Source organism: Coregonus clupeaformis, unplaced genomic scaffold (genome assembly GCF_020615455.1).
Source record: "Coregonus clupeaformis isolate EN_2021a unplaced genomic scaffold, ASM2061545v1 scaf0495, whole genome shotgun sequence".
NCBI lineage: Eukaryota > Metazoa > Chordata > Actinopteri > Salmoniformes > Salmonidae > Coregonus > Coregonus clupeaformis.
Genome location: NW_025533950.1, coordinates 48,695 through 69,686, shown reverse-complemented (window position 1 = coordinate 69,686; position 20,992 = coordinate 48,695). Strand labels below are relative to the sequence as shown.

General features: G+C 45.6%; 1 protein-coding gene across 1 annotated transcript in view; it reads right to left on the bottom strand.

The window, feature by feature from the left end:
• Nucleotides 1-1,479: 1,479 nt before the first annotated feature.
• Nucleotides 1,480-20,992, bottom strand: part of LOC121555143 (UPF0524 protein C3orf70 homolog B-like) — a 54,004-nt gene continuing 34,491 nt past the window's right edge. The window contains exons 2-3 of the mRNA XM_045215695.1: nucleotides 3,771-4,081; nucleotides 1,480-3,167 (exon numbers count right to left, since the gene is read on the bottom strand). Coding sequence (XP_045071630.1) covers nucleotides 2,871-3,167; nucleotides 3,771-4,081 — 608 coding nt within the window. The 3' untranslated portion in view covers nucleotides 1,480-2,870. The remainder of the gene's footprint in view (nucleotides 3,168-3,770; nucleotides 4,082-20,992) is intronic.

The window sequence follows — 20,992 nt, the reverse complement described above, 5'->3', positions numbered from 1 at the left end:
AAACCAACAGTCCATTCTAGAACACAGAGGCTATGACACTCCAAACCAACAGTCCATTCTAGAACACAGAGGCTATGACACTCCAAACCAACAGTCCATTCTAGAACACAGAGGCTATGACACTCCAAACCAACAGTCCATTCTAGAACACAGAGGCTATGACACTCCAAACCAACAGTCCATTCTAGAACACAGAGGCTATGACACTCCAAACCAACAGTCCATTCTAGAACACAGAGGCTATGACACTCCAAACCAACAGTCCATTCTAGAACACAGAGGCTATGACACTCCAAACCAACAGTCCACTCTAGAACACAGAGGCTATGACACTCCAAACCAACAGTCCATTCTAGAACACAGAGGCTATGACACTCCAAACCAACTGTCCACTCTAGAACACAGAGGCTATGACACTCCAAACCAACAGTCCACTCTAGAACACAGAGGCTATGACACTCCAAACCAACAGTCCACTCTAGAACACAGAGGCTATGACACTCCAAACCAACAGTCCATTCTAGAACACAGAGGCTATGACACTCCAAACAAACAGTCCATTCTAGAACACAGAGGCTATGACACTCCAAACCAACAGTCCATTCTAGAACACAGAGGCTATGACACTCCAAACCAACAGTCCATTCTAGAACACAGAGGCTATGACACTCCAAACCAACAGTCCATTCTAGAACACAGAGGCTATGACACTCCAAACCAACAGTCCATTCTAGAACACAGAGGCTATGACACTCCAAACCAACAGTCCACTCTAGAACACAGAGGCTATGACACTCCAAACCAACAGTCCACTCTAGAACACAGAGGCTATGACACTCCAAACCAACAGTCCATTCTAGAACACAGAGGCTATGACACTCCAAACCAACAGTCCACTCTAGAACACAGAGGCTATGACACTCCAAACCAACAGTCCATTCTAGAACACAGAGGCTATGACACTCCAAACCAACAGTCCATTCTAGAACACAGAGGCTATGACACTCCAAACCAACAGTCCACTCTAGAACACAGAGGCTATGACACTCCAAACCAACAGTCCATTCTAGAACACAGAGGCTATGACACTCCAAACCAACAGTCCATTCTAGAATACATTCTGTGCATTCTATGCCACTTCAAACCATTGGTGATGTAATTAGTTGTACTGAACAGTACTGTATGGTAATGGTTTGTACTGAACAGTACTGTATGGTAATGGTTGTACTGAACAGTACTGTATGGTAATGGTTTGTACTGAACAGTACTGTATGGTAATGGTTGTACTGAACAGTACTGTATGGTAATGGTTTGTACTGAACAGTACTGTATGGTAATGGTTGTACTGAACAGTACTGTATGGTAATGGTTTGTACTGAACAGTACTGTATGGTAATGGATAGTACTGAACAGTACTGTATGGTAATGGGTAGTACTGAACAGTACTGTATGGTAATGCATAGTACTGAACAGTACTGTATGGTAATGAATAGTACTGAACAGTACTGCATGGTAATGAATAGTACCATACAGTACTGTATGGTAATGGATACTACTGAACAGTACTGTATGGTAATGGTTTGTACTGAACAGTACTGTATGGTAATGAATAGTACCATACAGTACTGTATGGTAATGGATAGTACTGAACAGTACTGTATGGTAATGAATAGTACTGAACAGTACTGTATGGTAATGGATAGTACTGAACAGTACTGTATGGTAATGGATAGTACTGAACAGTACTGTATGGTAATGGATAGTACCATACAGTACTGTATGGTAATTGGTAGTACTGAACAGTACTGTATGGTAATGAATAGTACTGAACAGTACTGTATGGTAATTGGTAGTACTGAACAGTACTGTATGGTAATGGATAGTACTGAACAGTACTGTATGGTAATTGGTAGTACTGAACAGTACAGTATGGTAATGGATAGTACTGAACAGTACTGTATGGTAATGGATAGTACTGATGGTAATGGATACAGTACAGTATGTACTGTGCTTTTATACTGAGCAGTTGCTCTGGTGTGAATGACCACCTCAAGGGTGGCCATTAACGTCGGCGCTTCACTGCTTCCCATCAAGGTAATAAAGTACATAGTAGCAGTGGGAATCACTGGTCCTCTTTGCTCTGGTAAACACATGTGATTTAGTATTTCCACACTGCATCCTTGGCTGATAGGTAGTTGTGTAGTTGTGGTCTTCACAGCAGGCAGAGGAAGGAATGTGCTTTCTTGATTGTCAAACAACGTCAAAGTTCTAACTCAAAATTCTATTTTGATTGTATTTCTAGAAGCAGGCAGGAGTTCTTGGTACAAGGCTTGGTAGTTGAGGGGTTAATAAAGGCTGTGTTCGTCCATTTGTCTGCTGATGGTCCGTCTCCATGGGACTAGTAAGAAGTCTATTTGGTCAGCTGCTGAGAGTCCATGTGAATGTTAAAGGACATGTTTCCTCTGTGTTTCTTGTCAAATCTTTGCTACAGTCGACAGCCCTTTCTATAGACAGCCCAACTATAGACAGCCCTACCTATAGACAGCCCTATCTATCTAACAAACCATGCAGGGGGTCTGGAGAGATATACAGAGTGGGGTGGAAAAACCAGAGACCATCCATATCTGGGATCCTTGACCGTCTCTGAGAAAACACATAGGGTCATCATGATGTGGGGTTACCTATATCTGACCACAACAAGGTCACCTGCAGTCGGTGGACTGTAGGTCCTTTAAATCCAACTCAAGAAATCTGGAGCTGTTTTTCAAATGCTCTCAGAGAGGCTGTGTGCTCCATAGATATAGTATAATATAGTTGTATCTCTCTGCTGTGCTCAGTGAAGTGTCTGTCTGTCTGTCTGTCTCTGTCTGTCACACAGTGGTCTCAATCTTCTCGATGATCTCCACCATGGACTTAGAGGGAGACAGCTGAGAGGTCTCATCCTGGTCCCAGAGACAAGGGCTAGATTTCCCATCTCCATCGGTGCTCAACTCTTCATTCTGATCCTCTGACTCTGACTCACAGGATTCCAGGCAGTGCAAACCTAACGCGTTGATCCCAGAGTCCTCGGAGCTGGATGGAGAGGAGCAGTGGTCCATCTTGGGGCCTTTCAGCTTGTCTACAGGGCCGGGGTGGTGCCGTGAGAGGTTATGGGGGTGATGCTTCACCTGGTCTACTGGAGGGCTGTAGTGATGCTTGTCCACAGAGCTTTTGTGGTGTTGTGGTATTTTGTTGTGGTCCACAGAGGGGTTGGAGTGATGCTTGTCTACGGGGCTGTTGTGGTGCTTCTCACTGTGTGCTGAGGTGTTGTGGTGGGGGACAGGGCTCTTGTGGTGGGGCTTGTTGTGGTGGTGGACAGGGCTCTTGTGGTGGGGCTTGTTGTGGTGGTGGACAGGGCTCTTGTGGTGGGGCTTGTCCACGGGGGGTTGTAGTGTTTTGTTGTGGTGGTGGTCGTTGTGAACAGATCGTGTTGGCTTACTGGGAGGAGGCACCTGAGGAGGAGCAGGAGATGCAGCAGCAGGAGGAGATGCAGCAGCAGGAGGAGATGCAGCAGCAGGAGGAGATGCAGCAGCAGGAGGAGATGCAGCAGCAGGAGGAGATGCAGCAGCAGGAGGAGATGCAGCAGCAGGAGGAGATGCAGCAGCAGGAGGAGATGCAGCAGCAGGAGGAGATGCAGCAGCAGGAGGTGATGCAGCAGCAGGAGGAGATGCAGCAGCAGGAGGAGATGCAGCAGCAGGAGGAGATGCAGCAGCAGGAGGAGATGCAGCAGCAGGAGGAGATGCAGCAGCAGCAGGAGATGCAGCAGCAGGAGGATCAGGGATTGGAGGAGGAGAACGTTGAACATAACACATCTTCCCGTTGATGCGTTTGACGATGTAGTCGTCGATGAAGAGGTCTGTAATGACACAGTATTTGGGCGACTGGAGGTACGGTGGGGACTGGAAGCAGGGGGCAATCTTCAGGAAGCGTTCGGTGAGGGAGACAGACAGGTTCATGGTGGGTGGGGACTCAGAGGGGTCAGAGGGCACCGCCGTGCTCGGCAGCTGGCACACACTGGTCATGGGCTGGTACACATATTTACCTGCACAGACAGGAAGAGAAACACAACAGAAGAAATGTAAATATATAAATCAAGACAAGAGCCTCTAGACTCCTGGTGCTTTGACTCTGAGCCATTCCTAAAACTGACATCCTGGGATTAACAATCAGATATTCATCAAACTAACGACAAGGGATTAACAATCAGATATTCATCAAACTAACGACAAGGGATTAACAATCAGATATTCATCAAACTAACGACAAGGGATTAACAATCAGATATTCATCAAACTAACGACAAGGGATTAACAATCAGATATTCATCAAACTAACGACAAGGGATTAACAATCAGATATTCATCAAACTAACGACAAGGGATTAACAATCAGATATTCATCAAACTAACGACAAGGGATTAACAATCAGATATTCATCAAACTAACGACAAGGGATTAACAATCAAATATTCATCAAACTAACGACAAGGGATTAACAATCAGATATTCATCAAACTAACGACAAGGGATTAACAATCAGATATTCATCAAACTAACGACAAGGGATTAACAATCAGATATTCATCAAACTAACGACAAGGGATTAACAATCAGATATTCATCAAACTAACGACAAGGGATTAACAATCAGATATTCATCAAACTAACGACAAGGGATTAACAATCAGATATTCATCAAACTAACGACAAGGGATTAACAATCAGATATTCATCAAACTAACGACAAGGGATTAACAATCAGATATTCATCAAACTAACGACAAGGGATTAACAATCAAATATTCATCAAACTAACGACAAGGGATTAACAATCAGATATTCATCAAACTAACGACAAGGGATTAACAATCAGATATTCATCAAACTAACGACAAGGGATTAACAATCAGATATTCATCAAACTAACGACAAGGGATTAACAATCAGATATTCATCAAACTAACGACAAGGGATTAACAATCAGATATTCATCAAACTAACGACAAGGGATTAACAATCAGATATTCATCAAACTAACGACAAGGGATTAACAATCAGATATTCATCAAACTAACGACAAGGGATTAACAATCAGATATTCATCAAACTAACGACAAGGGATTAACAATCAGATATTCATCAAACTAACGACAAGGGATTAACAATCAGATATTCATCAAACTAACGACAAGGGATTAACAATCAGATATTCATCAAACTAACGACAAGGGATTAACAATCAAATATCCATCAAACTAACGACAAGGGATTAACAATCAGATATTCATCAAACTATTGACAACAGTTTACAGGGATGATCAAATACTGATTTAAATGATCATCTTGAGCCATCAGAGCTGAACAGAATATAATTATTTTCAGACTGTAGGTGTTTCTTAGGATCCTGACCACATTGGTCCTGTATTATCCGAGCCAAGCATCTCTGTCTCTGTGGATACGTCCCTAATGGCACCCTATTCCCTACATAGTGCACACTTTGACCAGAGCCCTATAGGCACTCTCTAGGGAATAGGGTGTCTGTCTGGTGTATGAATCCAAGGCTCAGCGGTCATGCGTAGTGGAAGCTGCTCCCAGTTCTCCTTGACAGCTCACACTACTGTAAGACTAAAGGAAGTCATAGAAAAACGTTGTTTTCAAGAACAGCTTTCAAATGTCATTCAGCGTTTAGTGCCCACTGCCTCTGTAGCAAGCTGCTGTGATTGAGTACTGCCTCTGTAGCAAGCTGCTGTGACTGAGTACTGCCTCTGTAGCAAGCTGCTGTGATTGAGTACTGCCTCTGTAGCAAGCTGCTGTGATTGAGTACTGCCTCTGTAGCAAGCTGCTGTGACTGAGTACTGCCTCTGTAGCAAGCTGCTGGGACTGAGTACTGCCTCTGTAGCAAGCTGCTGTGACTGAGTACTGCCTCTGTAGCAAGCTGCTGTGACTGAGTACTGCCTCTGTAGCAAGCTGCTGTGACTGAGTACTGCCTCTGTAGCAAGCTGCTGGGACTGAGTACTGCCTCTGTAGCAAGCTGCTGGGACTGAGTACTGCCTCTGTAGCAAGCTGCTGTGATTGAGTACTGCTGTCCAAAGCCGTAGCTACATATGAAAACTTAGTCGGGGTCTCAACTTACTGTTGAGAGTTAGAATAGTAGAATGCACTGATGACAGTTAGAATAGTAGAATGCACTGATGACAGTTAGAATAGTAGAATGCACTGATGACAGTTAGAATAGTAGAATGCACTGATGACAGTTAGAATAGTAGAATACACTGATGACAGTTAGAATAGTAGAATACACTGATGACCGTTAGAATAGTAGAATACACTGATGACAGTTAGAATAGTAGAATGCACTGATGACAGTTAGAATAGTAGAATACACTGATGACAGTTAAAATAGTAGAATGCACTGATGACAGTTAGAATAGTAGAATACACTGATGACAGTTAGAATGTAGAATGCACTGATGACAGTTAGAATAGTAGAATGCACAAGGTGAAACTTGGGTTGGGTATCAGCAGTTTTCCTCTTGATACATGTCACTCACTGACAGTCATTCATTTAGCCCAGTTAAATGTTAATCCCTTTAGTCAGTTAAACATGTTTAGATTGATAAATGAGTCTGGTCAGCTATCTAAATTTGTAGTAATCATGGTCGATTGATCGACCAGGCATGCAGGGCACATGCCCAGGGGCCCTGACCTCCAGGGGGCCCTGACCTCCAGGGGGCCCTGACCTCCAGGGGGCCCTGACCTCCAGGGGCCCTGACCTCCACAAGGCCCTGACCTCCAGGGGGCCCTGACCTCCAGGGGCCCTGACCTCCAGGGGGCCCTGACCTCCAGGGGCCCTGACCTCCAGGGGCCCTGACCTCCAGGGGCCCTGACCTCCAGTGGGCCCTGACCTCCAGGGGGCCCTGACCTCCAGGGGCCCTGACCTCTAGGGGCCCTGACCTCCAGGGGGCCCTGACCTCCAGAGGGCCCCTATTGATTTTGTTAATCACTCTCACTCAGATTTCATATTAACAAATGTGTCGAATAGCAGGAAATTAGCTTTAAAACTACAAAAATGTCTCCACACCTCATAGAAAAATGTGTAGAATTGCAGGAAATGTGTTGTTCAACTGCAACAAAATGTTTTGTAAAGCAAACTTATTTGTTTACCTTTTGTTAGTAAAATACCCCTCTGTATCCCTCTGATTGGCTACGACCCTGCTGCAGCCTGTAGCTCAGTGGAGCAGGGTGTTGAACAGAACAGTCTGTAGCATAATGACACTTTGTCCGTCCCAAATGGCACCCTATTCCCTATATAGTGCACTACTTTAGACCAGAGAATGGCACCCTATTCCCTATATAGTGCACTACTTTAGACCAGAGAATGGCACCCTATTCCCTATATAGTGCACTACTTTAGACCAGAGAATGGCACCCTATTCCCTATATAGTGCACTACTTTAGACCAGAGAATGGCACCCTATTCCCTATATAGTGCACTACTTTAGACCAGAGAATGGCACCCTATTCCCTATATAGTGCACTACTTTAGACCAGAGAATGGCACCCTATTCCCTATATAGTGCACTACTTTAGACCAGAGAATGGCACCCTATTCCCTATATAGTGCGCTACTTTAGACCAGAGAATGGCACCCTATTCCCTATATAGTGCACTACTTTAGACCAGAGAATGGTACCCTATTCCCTATATAGTGCACTACTTTAGACCAGAGAATGGCACCCTATTCCCTATATAGTGCACTACTTTAGACCAGAGAATGGTACCCTATTCCCTATATAGTGCACTACTTTAGACCAGAGAATGGCACCCTATTCCCTATATAGTGCACTACTTTAGACCAGAGAATGGCACCCTATTCCCTATATAGTGCACTACTTTAGACCAGAGAATGGCACCCTATTCCCTATATAGTGCACTACTTTAGACCAGAGAATGGCACCCTATTCCCTATATGGTGCACTACTTTAGACCAGAGAATGGCACCCTATTCCCTATATAGTGCACTACTTTAGACCAGAGAATGGCACCCTATTCCCTATATGGTGCACTACTTTAGACCAGAGAATGGCCCCCTATTCCCTATATAGTGCACTACTTTAGACCAGAGAATGGCACCCTATTCCCTATATGGTGCACTACTTTAGACCAGAGAATGGCCCCCTATTCCCTATATAGTGCACTACTTTTGACCAGAGAATGGCACCCTATTCCCTATATGGTGCACTACTTTAGACCAGAGAATGGCCCCCTATTCCCTATATAGTGCACTACTTTAGACCAGAGAATGGCACCCTATTCCCTATATAGTGCACTACTTTAGACCAGAGAATGGCCCCCTATTCCCTATTGTTACGAACCCCGTGGCTCTAAACATCTAGGGTGGATGGACATGAGACCCGTAACATAAATTCATGTAAATTATAAGTGTGGCATGGAATAGTGAGAACAAATAAGACACAACTACCATGAACTACCGTCAAACACAAAGTGTTTATTTATGAACACACGGTAAGGGTTTGGGAAAAAGGGCTGAGCAGGACCCAAGAAATGAAACAATAGGGTAAAACCCCTAAACTGATCTAGCCTGCCTGAAGAACCGCTAGGCTACTGCTACCATACAAAAATACAGTGGGTGGTCCGCTCCAGGTCTAACTGGTGTTTATAGACAGATTTCTTCCTACGGGTAATGTACGCCCAAGGGCAACTAGCTTAAACCCCCCTTTTTCCCAACAAACACACAAAACTACTAAACAGGGTACTCAGCAATTAAATAAGTACACAGGATACAACAGTATCCACACTCAGGTAAAGAAATATATTCTACTAATGTTACCAATAGGGTAACCAACAACTTAGTGCGTACACAACACACAGGACACCACCGTGTCCATACTCACATATGGCAAAAGTCTCTCTCTCTCAACAAACACAAGTCTGGTTTTTATAAAATGGGATGTGTGATTGAACAACGAATAACAGGTGGTGCAATTAACAGGAATGTTCACTGATTGGTCCAATCAGCAGACACCTCAACGACCACCAATCAGGAACATACAGGACACCTGTGATTAGGGCAGAAAGAGTAGAAACACACAAAAACACAGGATACCTGTATCCGTAACACTCCCACCCTTAAAAAGAGCAAACCAAAATGGTTTCGACACATGTACTATCACAACACCCAAATTCACAAATCATCCTATCGGGATAACAAAAAAAACCTAGATCATTACACACGAGACAAAGCATCTGCCAACACATTATCTAACCCCTTTTTGTGGCGGATCTCCAAATTATAATTTTGCACGACAAGTGCCCAACGCATAAGGCGTTGGTTCTGGTTGTACATCCGGTGGAGAAAAACTAAGGGGTTATGGTCAGTATACACTACCACTGGTAATGCACTGGAACCAACATAAACTTCAAAGTACTGCAGAGCTAACAACAAAGCTAGAGCTTCTTGTTCAATGGTGGAATAGTTTGTCTGACATTTGTTAAATTTCCGTGAAAAATAACAGACAGGATGGTCCACTCCACTCTGGTCTTGCTGCAGTAGAACAGCACCAGCACCTCTGGCACTTGCATCTACCTCCAGTTTAAACGGCCGCTCAAAATCTGGCGCAGCAAGAACAGGAGTACTACACAAGAGTGCTTTAGTAGTGTTGAAAGCAGTACAACAATCTTCAGACCATACAAATTTTCTCGCCGGACTGAGCAAATCCGTTAATGGAGCAACTACCGCAGAGAAATTTTTACAGAAACTACGGTAGTAGCCAACCATCCCTAAAAAAGCGGCGTAGCTCTCTTCTGGTGGTAGGTGCGGGAAATGCGTTTATAGCTGAGACCTTGGCATCTACAGGGCGCACCTGACCATGGCCGACCTGTTTACCAAGATAAGTAACAGTAGCCTTCCCAAACTCGCACTTTGCTAAGTTCAGGGTTAGAGAAGCGGTTGCTAGACGTTCACACACTACCCTTAGAGTGTTAACATGATCAGACCACTCAGTTGAATAAATGACCAGATCATCAAGGTAAGCACTACAATTAGGAACTCCAGCCAATACTGTGTTAACCAGGCGTTGGAAAGTGGCTGGTGCGTTCCGCATCCCAAATGCCATGACAGCATATTGTAGGAAGTGATCTGGGGTCACAAATGCAGAGATGTCGGAGGCACGTGGGGTTAACGGCACCTGCCAGTAACCTTTTAGAAGATCTAATTTGGTTACATAGGTAGCAGCACCAACAGTATCAATACAGTCATCCAGTCTGGGTAACGGGAACGAGTCGGGCACTGTGACAGCATTGACTTTCCGATAGTCCGTACATAATCTGGATGTCCCATCAGGTTTAGGAACCAGAATGCACGAGAACTCCAAGGACTTGAACTTGGCATAGCCAGGTTATTCTCCAGCAAATAACCGACCTCACCCCTCATTATCTTTCTCTTAGCGACGTTGACACGATAAGGATGTTGCTTGATAGGTGCAGCGTTTCCAACATTAATGTCATGTTCTAACACATTTGTACATGTAGGAACATCATTAAAAAGACATGGAAAGCTGTGTAATAGTCTCACAATATCATCTGACTGTCTGTCCGTTAAATGAATCAGGCTTGACGGGAGAGACAGCAGCATCTCTGAATTGGGCAATCTAGCACACTGCTGCTGAGTATTGCGCAACTCCAAACCATCTCCGTCCACATCATTAACATGACCTCCCACTACAGCCGTAGCAGCAACAGAGACAGCCGACTCGGCCAGTTTCTCTGGACTGTCTACCTGAGTAACGGGTCTGTTGTGGTATGTCTTCAACATGTTAACGTGGCACACACGAGATTGGCGTTTTCTATCAGGAGTCTGTATCACATAGTCAGTTTCAGTTAGTTTCTTTTCAATGACATAAGGACCAGCGAAACGTGCTGACAATGACGCTCCTGGCACAGGCAACAACACAAGAACTCGGTCACCTGGCTGCAGTGAACGAGAAACAGCCTGTGTGTCATAGTGTCGTTTCATCCGTTTCTGTGAGGAAGACAGCGCTTCCTTTGCTAGAGCACAGGCAGCATGTAGGCGCTCACGAAAGCGACTAACGTAGTCCAACACATTTTCTTTCACACACAACTCTTGTGACAAAAACTGATCCTTAAGGACTTTCATAGGTCCTCTCATGGTGTGTCCAAACACCAGCTCAGCTGGGCTGAACCCTAGGGATTCCTGTACTGTCTCACGGACAGCAAACAACACTAGAGGAACTCCCTCATCCCAATCTTTCTCAGATTCCAAACAATATTTACGGAGCATAGACTTCAGGGTCTGATGCCAACGTTCAAGCGCACCCTGAGACTCTGGGTGATATGCGCTTGACACACGGTGTGTAACTGACAAGGATTTTAACACTTGTTTGAAAAGTTTAGAAAGAAAATTCGTACCCTGATCAGTTTGTATCACCTTAGGTAATCCAAAAGTTGAGAAGAATTTGATCAACGCTTTACTCACCACCGGAGCAGTAATCCTTCGCAGAGGAATGGCCTCTGGGTACCTGGTGGCCACACACATAATTGTCAACATAAACTGGTTACCAGATTTTGTTTTTGGTAATGGTCCAACACAATCAACCATCACATGTTCGAATGGTTCACCTATGGCCGGTATGGGACAAAGAGGCGCGGGGGAAATAACCTGGTTCGGTTTCCCAACTACTTGACAGGTGTGGCAAGTCCGACAGAACTGAGCCACATCTTGTTTTAAACCAGGCCAAAAGAAATGTCGCAAAACACGATCATAAGTCTTGGTGACTCCCAGATGTCCGGACCACTGGTGATCATGAGCGAGGGATAAAACATTTTGTCGAAAGGCTGTAGGAATCACTATTTGGTAAACAGCATTCCAATCTCCGCCAGCGTCAACATGGGATGTCCATTTACGCATGAGGAGATTACCATCAATGAAGTATGCCATGTTTTTCTTCTTTAGCTCGTCTTTTGAGACAACACTAGAAAAACATTTAGCCAGGCTAATGTCAACCTGTTGGTTAGCGATCAGCTGCTCACGAGTAACTGGTAACTGTATTGCTTCAGCAACAAGTTCCACATCCTTCTTCCTTTCTCTGGGCTGTTGGTCAGACTGCACCAGCTTACCAGAGGTAGCACCCGAACTATCCTCTGGGTCACACTCTCTGAATAGAATCGTGTCTGACAAATCTACCACTTCACCCACTTGTCGTGCTTGAGCACGTGTGACAGCACAAGCGGGGAACACATCTGGATAACCCTGTGCCAGCTCCTCGGAGAGAGACTGGTCACTTTTATCCAATACCTCCAATATGGGTATTACCTTTCCTCCGGCAATATCGTTGCCCATTATAAATGTCACACCTTTTACTGGCAACATAGGACGTACGCCCACTCTGAACAATCCACTGACTAACTCAGAGTGTACGTTCACAAAGTGCAATGGCACTGGGACGAAACCCATTTCAATTCCTTGTACTAACACACTGGAACCACAATATGTATTACTGGACAAGGGCAACACATCAGCTAGTATGAACGACTGCGCCGCACCAGTATCTCTGAGGATTCTAACTGGACGCTGAGACGCTTCATCATCTGATATAGAAACAAACCCCCTCAAAAATGAACGGTTCATAACTGTGATCTGGGACAGGGACTTTCAAACCACATTCACTATGAGGCTTCTGTCTTGATTCCGGCCCTACAACCGCATCGAATCAGCCCAACACCCGTTGGCGGCCTGGCGTGCTGAGGCATCCCGGTTTGCGTTTTAGCAGAAAGCAATCATTAACTATATGTCCCACCTTATGACAATAGAAACAGTGACGCACATCTTTTGGGCGTGCTGGATGTACTGCTGGTCGACTAGGACTAGAAGTTAGCAACTCCGCAGCCCTGCTCTCCGTACGAGCCGAAAACACGCTCTTATGCGTCAACACAAACTCGTCTGCCAATACAGACGCTTCCGACAGTGAGGATACTTTCTGTTCGTTCAGATAAACTACAATGCGTTCGGGTAAGCAATTTTTAAACTCTTCTAACAAGATTAACTCCCGTAGAGAGTTAAAATCAGTTACCTTACTTGCACTGTGCCATTTGTCAAACAGATTTCCTTTGTCTCTAGCAAACTCCACATAAGTCTGAGTAGGAGACTTTTTATGAGACCTAAATCTCTGTCGATATGCCTCAGGAACAAGCTCATAGGCACGAAGAACAGTAGCTTTGACCACTTCATAATTCAAACTGTCTTCAAGAGGTAGCGCTGCCAGAACCTCTTGGGCTTTACCTGTTAGCTTACACTGAAGTAATAGGCACCATACCTCGTCGGGCCATTTCAATGCTACCGCTATACGCTCAAACACACTGAAATAGGAATCAACCTCTGACTCCCTAAACACAGGTACCAAGGTGATCTGTCTACTAATATCAAATGTAGCAGACGACACCGCTGGTGAGGCTGGCTCACTAGCAGGCATAGTATGAGCAGAGACTAACCTCGCTGTTTCTGCCTCTAGTTCCATTTTACGCATCTCCAGTTCCATCTTACGCGTCTCCAGTTCTTGATCAAGCCTCACGCGTCTCCAGTTCCATCTTACGCGTCTCCTGTTCTGCCTCTAGCTTACGCGTCTCCTGTTCTATCTTACGCGTCTCCTGTTCTGCCTCTAGTTCCATTTACGCATCTCCAGCTTGTCTTGCCTGATTTGTGCCCGCTCTTCGCCTCTATTTGGAGCCGTGTCGAGCGGACATCCATCCTGGCATCACTGTCAGTCAGTGGGGAGAGTGGGTCATAACGGGGCAATGTGGCTGGAGCCTTAGCCTCGTCCTCAGACACTGATGGGCTTACAGGAACAGCAACCACATCCCCTACAGGAGCAGCAGACTCAGGCGGCGGTAACTCAAGCACTCGCTCGTTTAACAATATCGCTAACACTACTTCCCTAACTTCTGCTTTCACTAAACCCCTCGGTATGGGTACAGAAAAGTGGTCAGCCAAAGCCTGTAGATCCACTCTACGGCAATTATCAAAAACCTCCCACGTAGGGTTTTCCAAAAATGCCTCCAACTCAAAAGTAGCCATCCTACTAGCAACACGAGCCGTCGACTACTGAACACACAAAAAAACAGGTAGTTACAGCTGCTAAGCTCAACACCGAACCAGACACTAACTAATTTACATGAGTAGCATGGGATAGATAGGATCCCAGACGAGCCCCCACTTTATGTTACGAACCCCGTGGCTCTAAACATCTAGGGTGGATGGACATGAGACCCGTAACATAAATTCATGTAAATTATAAGTGTGGCATGGAATAGTGAGAACAAATAAGACACAACTACCATGAACTACCGTCAAACACAAAGTGTTTATTTATGAACACACGGTAAGGGTTTGGGAAAAAGGGCTGAGCAGGACCCAAGAAATGAAACAATAGGGTAAAACCCCCTAAACTGATCTAGCCTGCCTGAAGAACCGCTAGGCTACTGCTACCATACAAAAATACAGTGGGTGGTCCGCTCAGGTCTAACTGGTGTTTATAGACAGATTTCTTCCTACGGGTAATGTACGCCCAAGGGCAACTAGCTTAAACCCCCCCTTTTCCCAACAAACACACAAAACTACTAAACAGGGTACTCAGCAATTAAATAAGTACACAGGATACAACAGTATCCACACTCAGGTAAAGAAATATATTCTACTAATGTTACCAATAGGGTAACCAACAACTTAGTGCGTACACAACACACAGGACACCACCGTGTCCATACTCACATATGGCAAAGAGTCTCTCTCTCCTGCAACAAACACAAGTCTGGTTTTTATAAAATGGGATGTGTGATTGAACAAACGAATAACAGGTGGTGCAATTAACAGGAATGTTCACTGATTGGTCCAATCAGCAGACACCTCAACGACCACCAATCAGGAACATACAGGACACCTGTGATTAGGGCAGAAAGAGTAGAAACACACAAAAACACAGGATACCTGTATCCGTAACACCTATATAGTGCACTACTTTAGACCAGAGAATGGCACCCTATTCCCTATATAGTGCACTACTTTAGACCAGAGAATGGCACCCTATTCCCTATATAGTGCACTACTTTAGACCAGAGAATGGCACCCTATTCCCTATATGGTGCACTACTTTAGACCAGAGAATGGCACCCTATTCCCTATATAGTGCACTACTTTAGACCAGAGAATGGCACCCTATTCCCTATATGGTGCACTACTTTAGACCAGAGAATGGCCCCCTATTCCCTATATAGTGCACTACTTTAGACCAGAGAATGGCACCCTATTCCCTATATGGTGCACTACTTTAGACCAGAGAATGGCCCCCTATTCCCTATATAGTGCACTACTTTAGACCAGAGAATGGCACCCTATTCCCTATATAGTGCACTACTTTAGACCAGAGGATGGCACCCTATTCCCTATATAGTGCACTACTTTAGACCAGAGAATGGCACCCTATTCCCTATATGGTGCACTACTTTAGACCAGAGAATGGCACCCTATTCCCTATATAGTGCACTACTTTAGACCAGAGAATGGCACCCTATTCCCTATATGGTGCACTACTTTAGACCAGAGAATGGCCCCCTATTCCCTATATAGTGCACTACTTTAGACCAGAGAATGGCCCCCTATTCCCTATATAGTGTACTACTTTAGACCAGAGAATGGCCCCCTATTCCCTATATAGTGCACTACTTTTGACCAGAGAATTACACCCTATTCCCTATATAGTGCACTACTTTAGACCAGAGAATGGCACCCTATTCCCTATATGGTTGTGACACTCTGGCTCCATGGACTTTGATATTTGAGCCAGGGTGTATTTTGTTTTGTTGGGTATTTGGGTGTATTTCGATGTTGGTAGTTCTGTTGTGTGTATTTCTAGGTTTGCCTTTCTGTTGGGTTCATTTCTAGGTTTGGTCTTAGACTCCCAATCGGAGGTAACGAGTGTCAGCTGTCGGCTCGTTATCTCTGATTGGGAGCCATATTTAATCTGTATGTTTTCTTGTTGGGTTTGTGGGTTTTTGTTCCTTTTGGTCAGTGTACCGTAGGACTTCACATTCGTCATTTGTTTGTTGTTTTCGTGGTTGCTTTTATTTAAATAAAGTCATCATGTTCACTCCACGCGCTGCGTATTGGTCCGTTTCCTCAGACGATCGTGACAGAAAAACCCACCATCAAAGGACCAAGCAGCGTGTCAAGCGGCAACAGGATCCACCTACGCAGGATTTATATCCACCCATAAAGGATTCATGGACATGGGAGGAGATTCTGGATGGTAAGGGGCCTTGGGCACAACCGGGAGAATATCGCCGTCCTCGTGAAGAGCTGGAGGCAGCTAAAGCCGAGAGGCGGCGATATGAGGAGGCAGCACGGAGGCAAGACTGGAAGCCTGTGGGTACTACCCAAGAATTTCTTGGGGGGGGGCTAAGAGGGAGTGTGGCGAAGTCAGGTAGGAGACCTGCGCCTACTCCCTGGACTGACCGTGGAGAGCGAGAGTACGGGCAGACACCGTGTTACGCAGTTGAGCGCATGGTGTCTCCTGTACGCAGGCATAGCCCGGTTCGGTACAGTCCAGCTCCACGTATCGGCCGGGCTAGATTGAGTGTTGAGCCGGATGTCATGAAGCCGGTCCCACGCAGCTGGTCACCAGTGCGTCTCCTCGGGCCGGGCGTACATGGCACCAGCCTTGCGCATGGTGTTCCCGGTTCGCCCACATAGGCCGGGTGCGGGTTATTACACCTCCCGTACTGGTCGGGCGACGGGGAGCATCAACCCAGGGAAGGTTGGGCAGGCTCAGTGCTCAAGGGAGCCAGTACGCCTGCACGGTCCGGTATTTCCGGTACCACCTCCTCGCTCCAGCCCAGTACCACCAGTGCCTACACCACGCACCAAGCCTCCTGTGTGTTCCCCGAGTCCTGTGCGTCCTGTTGCTGCTCTCCGCACTAGGCGTTATGTGAGTCCCCAGGGTCCAGCATGCCCTGTTCCGGCTCCCCGCACTAGGCGTTATGTGAGTCCCCAGGGTCCAGCATGCCCTGTTCCGGCTCTCCGCACTAGGCCTGAGATGCGTGTCCTCAGCCCGGTACCTCCTGTTCCGGCACCACGCACCAGGCCTACGATGTGCCTCAGACGGCCAGAGTCTGCCGTCTGCCCAACGGGGCCTGAACTGTCCGTCTGCCCAACGCCGTCTGAACTGCCCGTCTGCCCAACGCCGTCTGAACTGTCCGTCTGCCAAGCGCCGCAGGAACTGCCCGTCTGTACTGAGCCTGCAAAGCCGCCCGTCTGCCATGAGCCTTCAGAGCCGTCCGCCAGACCGGAGCCGCTAGAGCTCTCCGCCAGACAGGAGCAGCCAGAGCTTTCCGCCAGACAGGATCAGCCAGAGCCTTCCGCCAGACAGGATCAGCCAGAGCCTTCCGCCAGACAGGATCAGCCAGCGCCTTCCGCCAGACAGGATCAGCCAGAGCCTTCCGCCAGACAGGATCAGCCAGAGCCTTCCGCCAGACAGGATCAGCCAGAGCCTTCCCGCCAGACAGGATCAGCCAGAGCCTTCCGCCAGACAGGATCAGCCAGAGCCTTCCGCCAGACAGGATCAGCCAGAGCCTTCCGCCAGACAGGATCAGCCAGAGCCTTCCGCCAGACAGGATCAGCCAGAGCCTTCCGCCAGACAGGATCAGCCAGAGCCTTCCGCCAGACAGGATCAGCCAGAGCCTTCCGCCAGCCAGGATCCGCCAGAGCCGTCCCAGCCAGGATCCGCCAGAGCCGTCCAGCCAGGATCCGCCAGAGCCCCTTAGTCAGGTACTGTCCCTTAGTCCGGTGCTGCCCCTTAGTCCGGTGCCGCCCCTTAATCCAGTGGGGGTTAGTTGGGGGGTGGTCATGTGGAGGGGGCTACGGAAGCGGATAGTGACTAAGGTGGGGTGGGGACCACGACCTGGGCCAGAGCCGCCACCATGGACAGACGCCCACCCAGACCCTCCCCTAGACTGTATGCTGGTGCGCCCGGAGTGCGCACCTTTAGGGGGGGGTACTGTGACACTCTGGCTCCATGGACTTTGATATTTGAGCCAGGGTGTATTTTGTTTTGTTGGGTATTTGGGTGTATTTCGATGTTGGTAGTTCTGTTGTGTGTATTTCTAGGTTTGCCTTTCTGTTGGGTTCATTTCTAGGTTTGGTCTTAGACTCCCAATCGGAGGTAACGAGTGTCAGCTGTCGGCTCGTTATCTCTGATTGGGAGCCATATTTAATCTGTATGTTTTCTTGTTGGGTTTGTGGGTTTTTGTTCCTTTTGGTCAGTGTACCGTAGGACTTCACATTCGTCATTTGTTTGTTGTTTTCGTGGTTGCTTTTATTTAAATAAAGTCATCATGTTCACTCCACGCGCTGCGTATTGGTCCGTTTCCTCAGACGATCGTGACAATGGTGCACTACTTTAGACCAGAGAATGGCCCCCTATTCCCTATATAGTGCACTACTTTAGACCAGAGAATGGCCCCCTATTCCCTATATAGTGCACTACTTTAGACCAGAGAATGGCCCCCTATTCCCTATATAGTGCACTACTTTTGACCAGAGAATGGCACCCTATTCCCTATATGGTGCACTACTTTAGACCAGAGAATGGCCCCCTATTCCCTATATAGTGCACTACTTTAGACCAGAGAATGGCCCCCTATTCCCTATATAGTGCACTACTTTAGACCAGAGAATGGCCCCCTATTCCCTATATAGTGCACTACTTTTGACCAGAGAATTACACCCTATTCCCTATATAGTGCACTACTTTAGACCAGAGAATTACACCCTATTCCCTATATAGTGCACTACTTTTGACCAGAGAATTACACCCTATTCCCTATATAGTGCACTACTTTAGACCAGAGAATTACACCCTATTCCTTATATAGTGCACTACTTTAGACCAGAGAATGGCACCCTATTCCCTATATAGTGCACTACTTTAGACCAGAGAATGGCACCCTATTCCCTATATAGTGCACTACTTTAGACCAGAGCCCTATGGTGCCTTCAGAAAGTATTCTTACCCCTTAACTTATTCTACATTTTGTTGTGTTACAGTTTTAATTAAAAATACCCCATAATGTCAAAGTGGAATTATGTTTTTAGAAATGTTTACAAATTAATTAAAAATGAAAAGCTGAAATGTCTTGAGTCAATAAGTATTCACCACCTTTGTTATGGCAAGCCTAATCAAGTTCAGGAATAAAAATGTGCTTAACAAGTCAGATAATTAAGTTTTAATTATACTTTGGATGGTGTTTCAATATACCCAGTCACTACAAAGATACAGGCTTCCTTCCTACCTCAGTTGCCAGAGAGGAAGGAAACCGCTCAGGGATTTCACCATGAGGCCAATGGTGACTTTAAAACAGTTAAAGAGTTTAATGCCTGTGATAGGAGAAAACTGAGGATGAATCAACAACATTGTAACTACAACAACATTGTAGTTACAATATTAACCTAATTGACAGAGTGAAAAGAAGGAAGCCTGTACAGAATAAAAAATATTCCAAAACATGAATCCTGTTTGCAAAAAGGCACTAAAGTAATACTGCAAAAAATGTGGCAAAGCAATTAACTTTTTCTCCTGAACACAAAGTGTTATGTTTGGGTCAAATCCAATACAACACATTACTGAGTACCACTCTCCATATTTTTAAACATGATGGTGGCTGCATCATGTTATGGGTATGCTTGTAATCGTCAATGACTGAGGAGTTTCTCCGGTAAAAAAAAAAAAACTGAATGGAGCTAGGCACAGGCAAAATCCTAGAAGAAAACATGGTTCAGTCTGCTTTCCACCAGACACTGGGAGATGAATTCACCTTTCAGCAGGACAATAACTTAAAACACAAGGCCAAATCTACACTGGAGTTGCTTACCAAGAATACAGTTAATGTTCCTGAGTTGCTGAGATACAGTTTTGACTTAAATCTACTTAAAAATCTATGGCAAGACCTAAAAATGGTTGTCTAGCAATGTTCAACAACCAATTTGACAGAGCTTGAAGAATTTTGAAGAATAATGGGAAAATGTTGCACAATCCAGGTGTGGAAAACTCTTATAGACGTACCCAGAAAGATTCACAGCTGTAATCACTGTGAAAGGTGCTTCTACAAAGTATTAACTCAGGGGTGTGAATACTTGTGTAAATGAGATATGTCTGTATTTAATTTTCAAAATCATGTTTTCACTTTGTTATTATGGGGTATTGTGTGTAGATGGAAAATAAAACTATATATTTTATCCATCTTGAATTCAGGCTGTAACAAACAAAATGTTGAATAAGTGAAGGGGTATCAATACTTTCTGAAGGCTCTGTATATGAATAGTTTGTAAATTGTATTTTTGTTGTCTCTTGATGTCTTTCCTATATACAGTGCATTCGGAAAGTATTCAGACCCCTTGACTTTTTTGTTTTGTTACATTATAGCCTTATTTTAAAATGGATCAAAAAGATAACAAATCCTTATCAATCTACACACAATACCCCATATTTACAAAGCAAAAAACTGAAACATCACATTTACATAAGTATTCAGAACCTTTACTCAGCATTTTGTTGAAGCACCTTTGGCAGTGATTACAGCCTCGAGTCTTAATGGATATGACGCTACAAGCTTGGCACACCTGCATTTGGGGAGTTTCTCCCATTCTTCTCTGCAGATCCTCTCAAGCTCTGTCAGGTTGGATGGGGAGCGTCGATGGACAACTATTTTCAGGTCTCTCTAGAGATATTCGATCGGGTTCAAGTCCGGGCTCTGGCTGGGCCACTCAAGGACATTCAGAGACTTGTCCCGAAGCCACTCCTGCGTTGTCTTGGCTATGTGCTTAGGGTCATTGTCCTGTTGGAAGGTGAACCTTTGCCCCAGTCTGAGG